General features: G+C 35.1%; 2 protein-coding genes across 6 annotated transcripts; one reads left to right on the top strand and one right to left on the bottom strand.

Moving 5' to 3' along the window:
* Positions 1-1,340: 1,340 nt before the first annotated feature.
* Tob (Transducer of ERBB2) lies at positions 1,341-14,310 on the bottom strand. The gene is given in 7 exon segments (XM_068302294.1): positions 1,341-4,276; positions 4,393-4,496; positions 4,499-4,831; positions 4,896-5,072; positions 5,140-5,720; positions 5,804-6,197; positions 14,107-14,310. Coding segments are annotated over 5 exon segments (1,833 nt in total). The 5' UTR covers positions 5,293-5,720; positions 5,804-6,197; positions 14,107-14,310; the 3' UTR covers positions 1,341-3,210.
* Positions 6,550-9,259, top strand: LOC137586247 (uncharacterized). Of its 5 annotated transcripts, none has more exons than XM_068302258.1 (9): positions 6,550-6,929; positions 6,990-7,094; positions 7,195-7,338; positions 7,395-7,506; positions 7,589-7,722; positions 7,799-7,939; positions 8,003-8,215; positions 8,275-8,739; positions 8,802-9,259. In XM_068302258.1, exons 1-9 carry the CDS (start codon positions 6,723-6,725, stop codon positions 9,168-9,170), a joined length of 1,890 nt encoding a protein of 629 aa, XP_068158359.1. In that variant the 5' UTR covers positions 6,550-6,722; the 3' UTR covers positions 9,171-9,259. The 5 variants fall into 5 exon arrangements, with proteins under 5 accessions (XP_068158359.1, XP_068158367.1, XP_068158390.1 ...); XM_068302266.1 differs by having other exon boundaries at positions 6,906-6,929; positions 7,185-7,338; XM_068302275.1 differs by lacking the exons at positions 6,550-6,929; positions 6,990-7,094 and having other exon boundaries at positions 7,309-7,338; positions 7,405-7,506.
* Positions 14,311-14,848: the final 538 nt, after the last annotated feature.

Genomic DNA, 14,848 nt, shown 5'->3' with positions numbered 1-14,848 from the left:
GTGTGTGTGTCCTTTTACAATTCGATTTCATCTTCATCTAAGAACATTAAGTGATTTGGCTTGATCTTGTCCTTATTGATTATTGATGGCATTTGGCCAATCCTTCTAATCACGAAAGTTTTAAGCTTTAATGTTATTGTAGTTGAGTTTATTTTTAGTTGTTGTTCGTTTCTTTTTCTTAGTTTAGTTTTTAGTTAGAAGCTTGACAATAAGGTACTTAAATGTTTCATTAAACTTTCATATCATATCAATATTTTGTTTTTGTGTTTTCTTCTTTGCTTTTGTTTCAGTGGTAAGTTTTGTTTAGTTTTATACTTGTTATTTCTTTGTGTAAGTGTGTGTGTGTGTGTGTGTGTTTCGTAGGTACATACATTATTATTCGAAAACTGAAAATCACCTCAAAACTATTTTTCAAATGAACTGTTCACTGCTTTAGCTTTTGGTTTTGAAATTTTCGTTCAAGTCATAGAAATTTGTGGATTATTTTGGAAAGAATAATGAATAAATGTATTTTGAAATTAATTCTTTGTTAAGTCTAATCGAATCTATCTAAATGTACATTTATATATATGTATATAGATCGAAATTCAATACCAGCGAGCAGTTCATTTGGCAAACATTTTTTAACTAACTTCTTTAGTTATGAATTTCTACTTAACAAGAAGTGTTGTTGTTATTGTAGTTGCTATTCATTTATTAATTTCTTTTGTTTGTATATATATACACACATATTTGGAAAGAAAATTGCGGGAAAAGGAAAATTTAACTATTTACACATATATGTATTTTAAAAAAAAGTTTAAATATTTATTAAATTTTTTTTTTTTTTGTTTTTTTTTGCTTTTGGAAATCAAAGTCAACATTTATATAGCACAAAGGTATGTATGTATGTATGTATGTTTTTTATGTATGTATTTGTGATTCACATAAGCCCATATAAAAAGTATAAAATTGTATTTTTGTTTTTTTTTTGGCTTTTTTTTTCCCTTTTGCTTTTGTGTTTTTTTTTTTTTATTTATCATCATAATTTTTCATTTTTTTTTTGTGTTGTTTTTTTTTTTTGTTGTAAGTTTTTAACTTTACTTTCGATTTATCAAAAATTACAAATGTTCATATAAAAATAGATATACAATATAAAAAAAAAAGAATAAAGTCAAATAGTAATACATATACATAGCATTTACATATACATATAGACATATATATATATATATACGAAAGTTAAGAACTAACAAAAAAAATTAAAGGTATACGAAATAATAATAGTAATAATAACAAGATTAATAAGTGACTAATGAACAAAATTATAGAAAAGTGTCTATTTTGTAACTTGCATACCCTTTTCCCTTTTTTTTTTTTTTTTTTTTGTTTCGTTTTCGATTTTCTCCAATGTGATATTCCGATTCGACCAATTTAGGTTCCAACTAAGTTATAGAAGATGTATATCTAAATTAAATTTAACGATATCACGAATCGGAATTATGAGTAGACATTTTCACTATATAGATAACAATGGGAAGAGATTTGAAGACAATTGACATTTGCCTTCCGTCTCTCTCTCTCTCTCGCGCCAGATTAGAAAAACAATGAGTAAATCAGACCAATATCTTAAGCTAAATTCATCTAAGTTAATTTTAGTCAAAGCCTTTACAAATATATCTATTTACATATACATACATATATCTATATGTACATATATATGTATGTATGTATATACATATATGTATTGGCGGCGGGCATGCAAGTTTAAGTTACTTAATTTGTTTATGTTTTTCGAAATTGTTTCTTGATATCAAAAATGAGCTTATCTCTTAAGAACTAATTAAAAACTTAATGTCCAAAGTTATCCAATGTTACTAATAGATTTTATATATATATATATATATTTTTTTTTTTTAATTTTAATATGTATAACAATTAAGAACAATTAGTTGAGAAGGTCTAGGCATGATGAAGATGATGATGATATCTTTCTAACTAGACTTTCAATTCTTCAATCAATTCTTGCCTACTATATATATATATATATATTTTTGTTTTCTGGTAATATTCTTGTTTTTTGTTAAAAGATTGGATTGCTGATCCAACGGCATCATCGAGACACATATAAAGTAGATAGATATTGAATACGACTTTTTCTCTCGTTTTCTGTTTTTATTTGTATGTTTTTTTTTTTTTTTATTGCTTCATTTGGAAGAATTTCTGTCAACCTTTCTTGCAGTTTAACCCATTCGTCTTCTCTGTGGTCGAGATGTCTTCTTTCGGAAGCTTTCTTGGCTAATTTATATACATATATGTTTGTATATATAGAACTTTTTACCCTTAAGACCTATTGTTAAGGGCACAAAGAAGGCTAGAATAGAAGACAGCATAGAAACAAAGGGTAGGCAGTGTGAAAGAAGGAAGAAATACGAGATCCTGGGTCACACACAAGCACACAAACACACATACATATGTATGTATGCTCCTGCTTCTTCTTCTTCTCGTTCTGTTTAAAAAGACTTTCGACTAAAGGATTTCCAATTTAATAACAAAATAAATATTGTATTGTGTATAGCTACCCCAATGTATATACTGAGTATATATATATATATATGCAAATGTATATATATATATACATTTACATATATATATATATACACATTTATATATACACATACACACATACACATACTCATATATATATATATATAAATATGAATATCTATACATATCTACACACACACACATACATATTTATTTCTATATACATATGTATGTATATATGTATATATATATCTATAGGTATATTATATATAAATATATATATATATGCTCCGCCACCATCCACATGCAAACAGATAACCCAGTTGATTCCCCGAGAATCGGCTATACATATGAACGATGTGGGGGCTGCATTTCAATCTGATGTAAAAAATAGAATATTGTATCATTATATCATCTGGTTGATTGTATTGCCTCTAATGCTTCTATGCATTTGTTTTTAAAGTTTTTTTTTTTTTTTGTGGTTTTGTTTTTGTGTTTTTATACTTTCCAGCAATTCCTTGATTTCATTTCATTTTTTTTTTTTCAGTTTTTTTTTTCTGGAGCCTTTTTTAAGTTTGTTTCATCCATTATTTTGGTTTTGATGTCTTGGAATTTCGCATGGAAAAACAGGAGAATTAATTCTAATGAAACGAAAACGATTTAACAATGGGATCAATGGGTTGCCTAGTTGGCCACCAACAGCTGCTGATATGACGATCCAGTGCCATAGAATGAATTGATGCCGTCAATTAGTTTGCTATTAGCTGATGTAGTTGAAGATTCTTGTTCTTGTTGTTGCTGCTGCTGCTGTTGTTGTTGTTGTTGCTGCTGCTGCTGCTGCTGCGATTGATGGCCATTGCCATTACCAGAAGAAGCCGAAACCCCAATGGGTGTGGCAATGGGACTAGATTCGTTGGATGAGTCACCACCCATAGATGTGACAACAATTTGGCCAGATTCATTGGCTGCGGCGGCAGCAGCAGCAGCGGCGGCGGCTGCAGCGGCAGCGGCAGCCATCATCACCTCCTGTTCGATGGCCACGGCGACACCATTGGGTCCAACAACAATATTATTACAATCCGTATCGACAAGTCCGTAGCAATTGTCGCCACCGCTATTCGTTTGTTGTTCGTTTTGTTGCTGTTGCTGTTGTTGTTGCTGCTGTTGTTGCTGCTGCTGCTGTTGTTGTTGCTGCTGCTGCTGCTGTTGTTGTTGTTGTTGCTGCTGTTGCTGTTGGAGCAGGCCGCTGGCAGCGGCAGCAGCAGCAGCATTATTAGCGAAATAGCATGGTTCTAAATAAGTACTGAACTTGGCGTTATTTGCAAACAATCCCAGACCGGCAGCGGCAGCGGCGGCGGCGGCGGCTTCTGCCTGAAAATGAGCATCGAAAAGTGGCGAACGTTGCTGCTGTTGTTGTTGTTGCTGCTGTTGTTGTTGCTGCTGCTGTTGAACACTAGCAGCATTAAATTGTGGATACAATTGTCCCATCGTTGGGCCATAATAGAATTGATCTGCCGCTGCAGCAGCTGCAGCCCCGGCAGCAGCAGCTGCGGCTGCAGCAGCCGCCACCAGAGGATTGGGCGACAAGGAACGGGCCGGTGAGACGGCTGCATTGGCAGCTTCCAAGGCGCCATATGCGGACGCCGCCGACGATGAGGATATATGTCCATGTCCATGGAGCTGCTGCTGTTGGATGGCGCGCTGTTTAATGTAATTGGAGAACTCAGTAGGCGACATGCGATAAGCGCTGCTGCAATACAAAAACAAAACAAATCATATACAAACATGTATATCTTATCATACACACACACACACACACACACACATCGAGTACACCGCGAGTTAATGTGATGGTTCTTCACTTACTTATTGGTACGCTTCGAAGTGGTCTTCAATTTGGTACTACCAAATTTGGTTTGAGCAAATGTTGCTGTCGTGAAAGTCAATGGGGCCTGAGCGGCAGCACGCTGCAAAAGGCGGCGGTGGCAGCAGATGAACTGGCTCCAGAGCCACCACTCGCTGCACTTGCATTCAGATTGGGATTTGGATTTGGACTGCCCTTCTGATAAGTTGGCGATGCCGATGATGCGGCCGAATGTGGCGAGGAAACAGCTGCAGAGCCGCCCATCGATTGATTTGACATTGGTAATGGCAAAGATTTCGGACTCAAGCTCAATTGGTTCATTGTTGTATTGACCGCATCGATGGGACGAAAACATTGCGCCTCCGGATTAAAAGTCTTGGTAACTTCACGATCCGCTGAATGGCTGTCCTCTTGGTTATCATTGTTTTCTGTATACAAAATCTGAAAGGGGGGGGAGAAGTACTTTCAGTTGTTGTGTTTCGCCCTAACATCCTCTTATATTTACCTTTACAGCGCCCTTTTCACCAATGCGAAATGACACCTCACCGGGATCTACCCATACTGAAAGCTCACTCGGCAGATTCTCTAATATATCACTGATTGGTACTCCACTTTCACGAGCAGCACGTTCTAGCACTGAATCAATTGGATCCCCAGTTTTGAGGCATCGATAAGCCGAACCCTAAAACGATAGAAAATTTGAAATTAGTTTCGGCTAGAAACAAAAACAAGATGAACAGGTGTTTCACCTTAAATGGTTTGTCTGGATACCAATGTCCTCGGAATTTGTCACGCAGAGCCTTTTCCAACTCTTCGCCAAATATATTGACACGCCTTCGTGGCAATTTATTATAGAGATAGGAAATGACGAAATTCAAAGCCACTTGAATTTCAATATGCATTTTGGTAGCCCTATTTGTTTAGATCCTCTTCCTTCCTGCTAGGCTCTCTCTCTCCTCTCTTGCGGTAAGGGTCTCTGTTTGGCTCGTTCTCTCTTAATCTCTTATGGAACTTGCGGTCAGATCGCGAAGTTGTTCGATGGCAAGAGTGCCTCTGCCTTGACGGTTTTGTTTGGATCAGTGACTATTGATTGGCTCGTAACATTCGTCCTTAAGATTTGCTCCGTGTTGTTGTTGTTGATGTGTTGTGTATTTTTGTTTTGACTGTTGTTTGATTGATCATTCGCACATCGAAAGTTAATTTAGAAATCTATGGATTTGTGATGTTGCTTAGTTGTTATTTGTTTTTTTTTGGTTTCGGCATCAGTTTCGGCATTGGAATCAATTTTTAGGTTTTCTTTTGATTTTTGGTCTGGTTTGGGTTTCTGTTTCTATATTTCCAAATACAATAGCAGTTACTTTTAGTTAATTGGTTGCCTGTGAGTTTAATGATGGTTTTTTCATATATACATACGTGGTTTTTGTATTGTTTCTTTTGTTTTAGTTTTTGTTTTTATTTTTGTTATCCAGTAGTAGTATGTAAAAGTTTCTCGTTTTCGAATAAGAAGCGTCTTGTTTTGTTTTGTAGTCTGAAATCAAATGAGTTTCGATTCTGTTTCTGTTCCCCTTCCAGTTTTAGTTTTGTCTGTCATAATAAGCATGGTTATCTAGATTAAGTTACTACAAATTTTTTGACGTTTTTTTTTTCTTTCTTGTGTGTTGTTTGGCTTGGATGTTTTCCAGTATTTACAATCGAGATACATTAAAGTGCATGGCTTTCTCTTTTCTTTTCTTTTCTTTTTTTGTGTTTGAATTTATTATAATATTTTATCTGTTATTTGGGATACAATTTGATTTGGCGTCTTTACCTATAAAATAAAGAGAACAGAGAGTAAAATGGATTAGGCAAATGGAATAAAAAATACAAATATAATGATTTTTTTCAATCTCTTAGCCAAGTTAAGTGCTGAGAGCCTTGTATTTTTCACAACTATGTGTAAATAGCAACTAATAAATTAAGGTTATTGCTTTTAGTATTAAACGGTTCAATGAGATTTAGTAAGTAATACTAACATTTAAGTGATTTTCAATAAATACTTTTACTCTGTTGATCATAAAAGATCATTTTGATTGCCTCTTTTGAGGTAGATTTCCTCTAACAATAGCCATTTTTTATCTGTCAAATTTCCAAATTCACCTACAATTATATGAAGTACACATTCTGGCTTTGCCTCACCTGTCATACATACAACATAAACACAATTCACAATACCACTAGACACAAACACAACACACAAAAGTAAAAAAATAAATAAAATTTAAAAAAAAATATACAAAAATTTAAAAAAAATCAAAAAAATATATATATAGATATCTAAAACACTATAGTAACCATGGCGGCGGCAAAAAGATCTCGAGATGCTGATGTGGCGAAACAGCGAAGAGCTTTATGTTTGCGATTCAAGAAACTGGTACGCAGTGTCATACTGAATCAGCAATGGCTTAGCGATTCCGAAGAGCAGGGCTTCTCGACGAATGTGAAACGAAAAGTAGCTCTCCTTCTGCGCCAGAAGCGTAAGAGTGGCATGCTAACTTTGGCAGTGAGTGCAACAATTGTGTCCCAAATCGATGTATGTGTGTATGTATTTGTGTATTTGCAGGAAAAGTCCCTTTTGCGTACACAGCCTTGGTCTCGGACCATCGATGAGCGTAAAAAGTTATGCCTGATTATAGCGAATTTAACTTGTTTCTCAAAAATACCACCGGTAGGTCACTGTGTGTGTGTGTGTGTGTGTGTGGGTGTGTGGGTGACATTTGGTTATTTGTTTATGTGTATAGTAATTCATGTCTCTCAGCAAAACATAGAAAATACGAGCTCGTATGGTGCCAGTTTTGAAATTCATGACAATTCATACAGATCGCGTAATCCTCAAGGAAGGTGACACGCCCATAACCGTTTATTTTATAATAACCGGTGAAGTGGAAATGAAAAAGCGCATCTACAATAAGGTAAATAAAGATTAAACAATACTTTGACCTCGAATTGAGATTTATGTGTTCTTTAGAAAACAAAAGAGGTCACATGGATATCAGAGGCCATATTTGGTCCTGGTGATTGCATTGGTGATGTTGAGAAGGTTGAAGATTGTGCTAGAATGTACACTTATGTGGCCATTTGTAAGATGTTTTTGTTTTTTTCCATAAAATTCACTGCGGTTTTTTGCTAAGAACTTTTTTTTTTTTTTGGTTTTACATGTAGCCAATTGTGAACTTTTGGCCATATTTGAGACTGATTACAATCGCATATTGGGCCCATTTATGACAAAGCAATGGAACGAGAAAAAGAAGGCATTGCGTTCGTTGGACTATTTTGAATTCTTTAATGAAAATCAGGCAAGAAATCATTTAATTGCATACAGCATAAATTCATTTATTCATTTATTATTCATCTTTTTTTTTAATTGTCTAGAGAATTCATGCCTGTAAGTTTGGGAATTTAGTGCAATATGAACCATTGGAAACAATATACTATGAGGATAAGGGTTCAGTTAGTTATGTCCATTTTATATTGAGCGGTGAATGCGTAATATTGCAGTGTCTCAATATGTTGGTCAGTCCTATTTGGCAGCCACGATTACTACATGATAACTCTATGATAACTCTGATTCTCTAGGCTAATATAAAGAATGGCCGTGTTGGCTACGAGTTAGTTGATCTTCATAATGGTGAATCGGTTATGTTTCCAGAGTCTGAGAAAAGTTCTAGAGTTGGAAAATTGTCGTCGGTTTTGTCGCGTCATCAGCCAGGAGCAGATACTCAAGAATTCGATGTTCAGGATATTTTGGCTTCATCATCGGAGGATAATGAAACTAAAAATAATAAAGCGGTATGAAATGCTCAATAATATTTCATAGTGAAATTTCAATCCTATTATCCTCTTATCAGTTGCGTAAAATGACGCTTGACGAAATCGAGGCATACTGCGGAATTGGCAAAACGCTGGAGGCTATTAAAAAGCTCAGGAAACACAAAACTTTTAAGGTTTTGAAACATTATCGGCCAAAGCTACCAAAGCATACAAAACATCGTAGATTCTATGTCGAAGATGTGGAAGAGGAGTACGACGACGAATTTGATATGATGAATGATGACTACTATGAATATATTGAAGAAGAGTACTCCGATGATATTGATGAAGACCTGAAAGTGGAATCACAACACAAAATTAAGGCACACAGCACATTTTCAATGGGAAAAAGTCGCAGTGCACTATTAAATCGTAAATTATCTGCAATGAATGTGGATGGCGAGAATAGTGAAAGTGAATCAGAAATATTTACTGTCAGTAATAGCGAATCATCGGAAGCATCTAGTGTACAAAATATTCAAGAATGTCATAAGCCACCAAGTGTAAGTAGAGCTATGTAAATAATAAACTAAAATGTTCTTCTTCTATTTATTGTTTATCCTAGCAACGTACTGAAACACATTTCATTGATGTCGGCTCACTCACATATGGAGGAATCTTCGGTTTGGGTGAGAAAATGGAGCATCGTGTGATAATGTCACGCACTGTCGTCCAATGTTTGCTATTGCCACGCTTTTGGTTAATGGAACCCCAACAAAATCCTGGCCATGTATGGCCACTGCGCCGTTTCTATTTTGAATGCAATGTACCAACACGTGGCGAGTTATTTGCCAATTATCTGAAGACAAGGCGTTGGAATGATTTCAGGCATAATTATGTACAGAGTTGTCTTAGTCCTAGTGCAGCCATGGGCAATACCAAAGAAGAGGATATACCCATTATATCTCGCATTGTTGAAACCAGTGATGATTAGGCCAAAACCAACAAAACAAAAGACAAATATGTGTGTGTGTAAACGAACATTTCGTCACGTAAAATGTGAATAAAGAAAGTTAACAAAAATTCTCAGCTTAGCCTAGAGGAAGTTCTCAAAAGGGAAAATGCAACATACATACATATGTATGTATGTATGTATGCATGCATGTGTTGCATACCTGAGCATGGATTTGTGTACGTCATTCCCTAGTTTCAGTAGTAGTATGCTGCACCTACATAAAATGTCATCATTGAATATAGGTTAACAGGCAAAGAGACAGACATGGAGACAGGAAGAGAAAGAGTGGGAGGAGAATGTGTGTGTGTGTGAGAAGAGAGGGAAAGCAAAGCCATCGTAAGTGTAACTGTAACTGGAGCAAAGCGAAGCTTTCTCTCATTCCAGTCGTCGTTCTCACTTTTGCTCGCTCTCTAGCTCTCTCTGGTTCTTGTATTGCGTATGCGCAATGACATATTAACGACCCGAGAGAACAGTCTCACATACACACACATAGTTATGTTGCACATTTATCTGCAACAGCTCGTCCTCTATGTGTTTGTGTATGTGAACGTGCAGCCAGGGCACAGTGACAAAGCCAAAACATACCACAAATACATATCCACATACCTATGTATGTATGTATGTATGTATACATATGTATGTCTGCTTGTATATGTTTTGGTGTGGGTGAGCGTAAATGTGCATGGATTGGATTTTGAATGCCCCACATTGAAGGCCACGCATATATTTTAGGACCCTAACAGAAGCCATGACGTTACGTGAATGAATATACATACATATATGTTTGTATGTATGTATGTTCATATGTACATATATACTTGGTGCATTTTAAATGCCTACATACATACATATATTTCATAATTTCAAAAGATTTTGTCAACGTTATGTGTAATTACATCAACCACTACAAGAATGTGCAGTGTATGCATTTTATAAAGCTTACAAGGAATGCAATTATATATATCTAATCTAGAATCTAGAATCCATTTTTAACCTGTAGCATATCATCAAAATAAGCACATTTAGGCTTATTTCCACAGTAAATACAAATCCTATGTAGACTAGAAAATGTTTTTTGGGGTCATTAATGCTACATTTCAATTATCGATTGTGAAATTGACAAAGAAATAGATACAAGTATTTGTATGTGTGTATGTTAATGTATGTCTTTTTGATACGCTTGCAATTCGTTGTGGAATGGCTTGCACTTTGCCCTTGACATTTGTGCAAGCAATTAGCTAAAACTAAAAGACTTCTTATACAAGTCCTAATACAGATTCCTTTTCTGTTGAATGCTGCTTTTTATAGTCTCAGCTTTATATAGTTTACTTGGCGTATCTTGAGATCTGGTGGAAATAGTAGCAGAAGCAGCTGTGGTGTGCAGATGTAACTGTGTTGTGAACTTGAAAAAGCTCAATTTTCACTTTTATGCTTTTTGTGTGCTATGTACGTACATACATATGTATGTACTTGCTTACATCCTATCTATATATAGGTATGTACACACCACTATACATATATGCATATATAAGTATATATGTACATATACATATATAAAGACGACACAGCACAGCAGACCAATCTTTAAGCATTCGTTAGGACACACTCGTATGTAGGTAAAAAAAAGCACAGCTCCTCTAGCAGAGGGATAAGCTATAACTAGCCAACGAAACGCCGTAATTGGAGTTTATTTATATACGCCCACACACACACACACACAAACACACACATACACAAATGCGAAAGCAAAGTTTAGGTCGCAACCAGCGCGTCACATATAAATCAACCTTTAAAAACGCTTGGCCCAGATTTTATTGATTTTTCGTGCGTAGAGTGCAACAGTGCGAAAGAGAAAGCAAGCTTAAGACACCGAGAAAGAACGAAAAAGATATAGAGAGAGATAGCAGCTGAGCCATGAAATGTTGTTGATTTTGCTTTTTTGGTTGTTTACGTCCATCGAATATGAAAATTCCCAGTTTTTGGGTACACTTCATGGGCTAGGATGGCGTATACGTAACATTGATCATAAACTATAGCATACTTTTCTGCTCAACTGCAGTAGCATGAAATTCCAGCATGATCAGTTAAGTTGTAAGAGAAGTTTTTTATGTAAATTATTTGAAAGAGACACGCGACCTTTAATTTTAGAACGATAATCAAAGTATTTATATATAAACTTTAACTGCATTGGCAATGTAATGTAGAGCCAACAACTCATTGTCTTTCTTTTTTTGCCAGGTATTTCTGATAATGGAGGTGTTCGTTGAGAAGCTCCCAACACAAAATATCGATTTAAGTAACAAACTGAAAGTAAGGGCATTTGTGATACGCTCTATCAGTCATTCAGCCTTCAATTTGTTTGTTTGTAGATAATTAGAGACGTGCGAATATTGAATGAAAAAAAAAGAAGAAAAAAAAAACAACGAAAACACACAAAACTACAAAAACAACCCGGTTAAACAGAAAACTTTTGTGTCAATTTGCTTTTATATTTTTTCTTATTTTTCCATAACTAGAGCAACGAGCACGATCGATCAATCGAAGTACACATTGTAAATGTGGGTAGACAAAACAATTTTTTTTTTTTTTTTTTCGACATTTATCCATTGATTGTTTAATTTCCGATTCTGTATTTGATTTGATTTTGTTTTCGTTTTGATTATTAAATTTCCCAGTTTTTACTTTGTTAATTCTTTTTTTTATCTACGACGAATAGAATTTGTTTGTTACATCACTGAATTGTTGTTCTTTTTTCTTTGGTTTTAAGTTTGTTGTTTTTTTTTTTTTGTTTTTGAATATGCTTTTTTTATTTTTGCTGTCAGCTGACGATGTGTAAACGTAAAAGAGGGAGGTGATTACATAAAATCATCGAGTAAGCGAGAGAGTAAAAGAGAGAAAAACTATAGCTGCTTTTTGTAGTATGGCTATGTGCGTATGTGTGTGTGTGTGTGTGTTTTTGTGTGGGAAAGGAAGGCACTTGATTTTGTTTTCAATTCGCGCACTAACATTTTATTTGTCTCACAACAAAAAACACAAGAAAAAAAAAACAAGAAATTAAACTAGAAATTTCTTGCCAAGCATTGCATAATTATTATGTATTTTAGGTTATTTTCCTTTTTGAGCATATCTTAGCAAGTGCACATAAAAACGACTTGTATATATGTATGCACCTATATATATATATATACATATACATGTGTACATTATATACATATATGCTTGTACATTAAAAAGATGTTTGTACATACAAATGAATATACCGTACACTTTATATTACAAGATCACACAAAAACCACGAAACAACTTGTACTTGAATGTCAGCAGCCAACAATATCCACTGACTAGAACAGAAAGCGTACGGTACTCAAACACATGCACGCACATAGACATTGTTTGAGAGAGCAGCAGCAGCAGCAGCAGCAAAAGCGAGAGCTTCAGAGAGAGAGAGAGAGAGAGGTACGAAGTGAGAGACAGAGGCAGACAATGAGCTTCCAACACCTTGTGCACTCCCCCACAAACTTTTTTTTGTTCTCTTTTGGCTGGCAAAACAACACAAAACAGCTGACCGACCGTCTGTATGTGTATGCATGTGTGTGTGCTATTGACATTTTCCTCATCACTGAATATTCTGCAGCCCGCTACACTCTTTTTGCATACATACATACATACATATGTATGTACACTCAACACACACATTCTCTAAAAGACCCCCCGAAAAAATAAGTAAAAAACACGCAAATTTCACTCAATTCTTGTCTTTCCTTTGTTATAAATAAAAAAAATCGATTTGGTATTATTAGTTTCTTGTTTGTAGATTAAATAGGCTTTTCCAGTATCCTAAATATTATCAAAAGCTTTACACACACTTTGCTACAAGAAATTGAATTCAAGAGTCTTTGGAAATGGTTTAAGCATTAGGATCCATTTGGCAAGATCTTCGTTATTTTTGTCCACACTAATTAATTAAAAAAACTGGTGGTGTACAAACAAGTGAACGTTTCAGCACTTCGATTCAATGTGATCGATTCCATTATTAATCACTATTTTAATTTTAGTCGGTTTGTTTTTTGCTTTGGGAATGCAGAAGTTGTTCTAAATAAAAGAATTTAAAAAAAAAAAAACAGCCATACATATAAAAGTCGAGACGTAATAAAGAGTTGTGGGCTTTTACGTCACATATCCGAGCACATGATTTCGTATTTTTTTTGGCGTTATTATCTACTTTAATATACGAAAATTGAAATGACAAATAAGGTTGTATGTACATACATACATATGTACATATGTATTTAGGTATATTACCTATTAATAAATGGGTTGTCTTCGACGTCATATAATTGAGTATATTATGTACAGCGAGTTATGTAGAAAAGTACATACATATATACGTATCCATGTACATACATACATTTGTAAGTAATTATCAGCTGTCAGCTGAGCACAAGTTGTGATCCCAACAAACAGTGAGAGAGAGAGAGTGTTGAGAAAGAGCTGAGATGCTGCTGCTACTACACCAATATTGTTGTTGTTGATGTTGAATTTGTGTCGGGCCAAAAGCTACACTGTATAGAGAACACAACCAACTAAGGGGATGTACATACATATGTATGTATGTATCTGTGTGGTTTAACAGCTGGTGGAGCATTCACACACACACACACACACACACACACACACACAATAGCCGAAAGCAAGCAAAGTGGAGCACCACTGCCCTACTGACGCTAGATAACGAAAATGGAAATGGAACAACATTCGGCTCGGACTTTTTTATCTTTATTTTATGTACCAAGTAGTTCTCGTAGTTCTGTAAATTTTTCTAACACTCTGTTCTCGATGTACATATGTAGTTGTATTTTTTTCTTTTTTGTAATCACAACTATTATTATCAATTGATTTCAATTTTGTTATATACCATGAGTGGGGGCGTGTTGTATAATTGAATTGATTTTATCTATCGGTGTGAACTTGTATTTTTTTTTTTTTAAATTAAATTCTATTTGGTTTGCTTTTATTTTAGTTTTCTTTTTTTGTTTTAATTTTCTTTTAACACCTCCGTTACTTAATTGATGCGCGCGCGTGCAAACGTGTATAAACGTCTATAGGTCTTGAAATCGTTGTAGTAACTGAAACTGTCGACTGACTTTGACGTGCGAACAACACAACTGAAATACACACACAAATGAACGACCATCCCCAACTTCTATACCAGACCCCCAAACCACTCACCAACCCACCCACACACACACACACACACATCTAGATACGAACGCACACAACAGCCGTAATTGCATTCGCCACAAGTTCGCTCTCGTTTACTCTTCCACTGCCCCCATCTCTTTTTTTTTGAGCCCCTCTCTGTTGTGTACTCTCTTGATGCTAGGCGATTGCTAAATATATATTATCATAAAGATATTCCGGCAAAGCTTTTTTTACGTACTGCGTGAGAATATATGTAGGTATGTATGTATGTACAGAGAAGCTTCAAAAAAGAAACACAAAAGAGAGCTAAACTAACGTCAGTTGCATTTTTTAATTTCCGTTACAACAGCGAAACATTGTAAAACATGAGACTAATACTTATTTCGATTAAGTGCTGTTACAGCAGATTGTGAGACAAAACCCCGAAAAATAAATTCCTATTTTAATTAATTGAT

This window comes from Drosophila tropicalis, unplaced genomic scaffold, assembly GCF_018151085.1.
Source record: "Drosophila tropicalis isolate 14030-0801.00 unplaced genomic scaffold, ASM1815108v1 contig_158, whole genome shotgun sequence".
In the NCBI taxonomy this organism is placed as follows: domain Eukaryota; kingdom Metazoa; phylum Arthropoda; class Insecta; order Diptera; family Drosophilidae; genus Drosophila; species Drosophila tropicalis.
The sequence above is the reverse complement of the archived record's forward strand: the minus strand, read 5'-3'. Positions and strand labels throughout refer to the sequence as shown.

Bases quoted from the DNA above. Each gene is read 5' to 3' on its own strand.
- LOC137586247 (XM_068302258.1), top strand. From the start codon at position 6,723: ATGGCGGCGGCAAAAAGATCTCGAGATGCTGATGTGGCGAAACAGCGA. The intron at 6,930-6,989 runs GTGAGTGCAACA...GTGTATTTGCAG, and splicing joins GTGGCATGCTAACTTTGGCA to GAAAAGTCCCTTTTGCGTAC. The intron at 8,740-8,801 runs GTAAGTAGAGCT...TGTTTATCCTAG, and splicing joins AATGTCATAAGCCACCAAGT to CAACGTACTGAAACACATTT.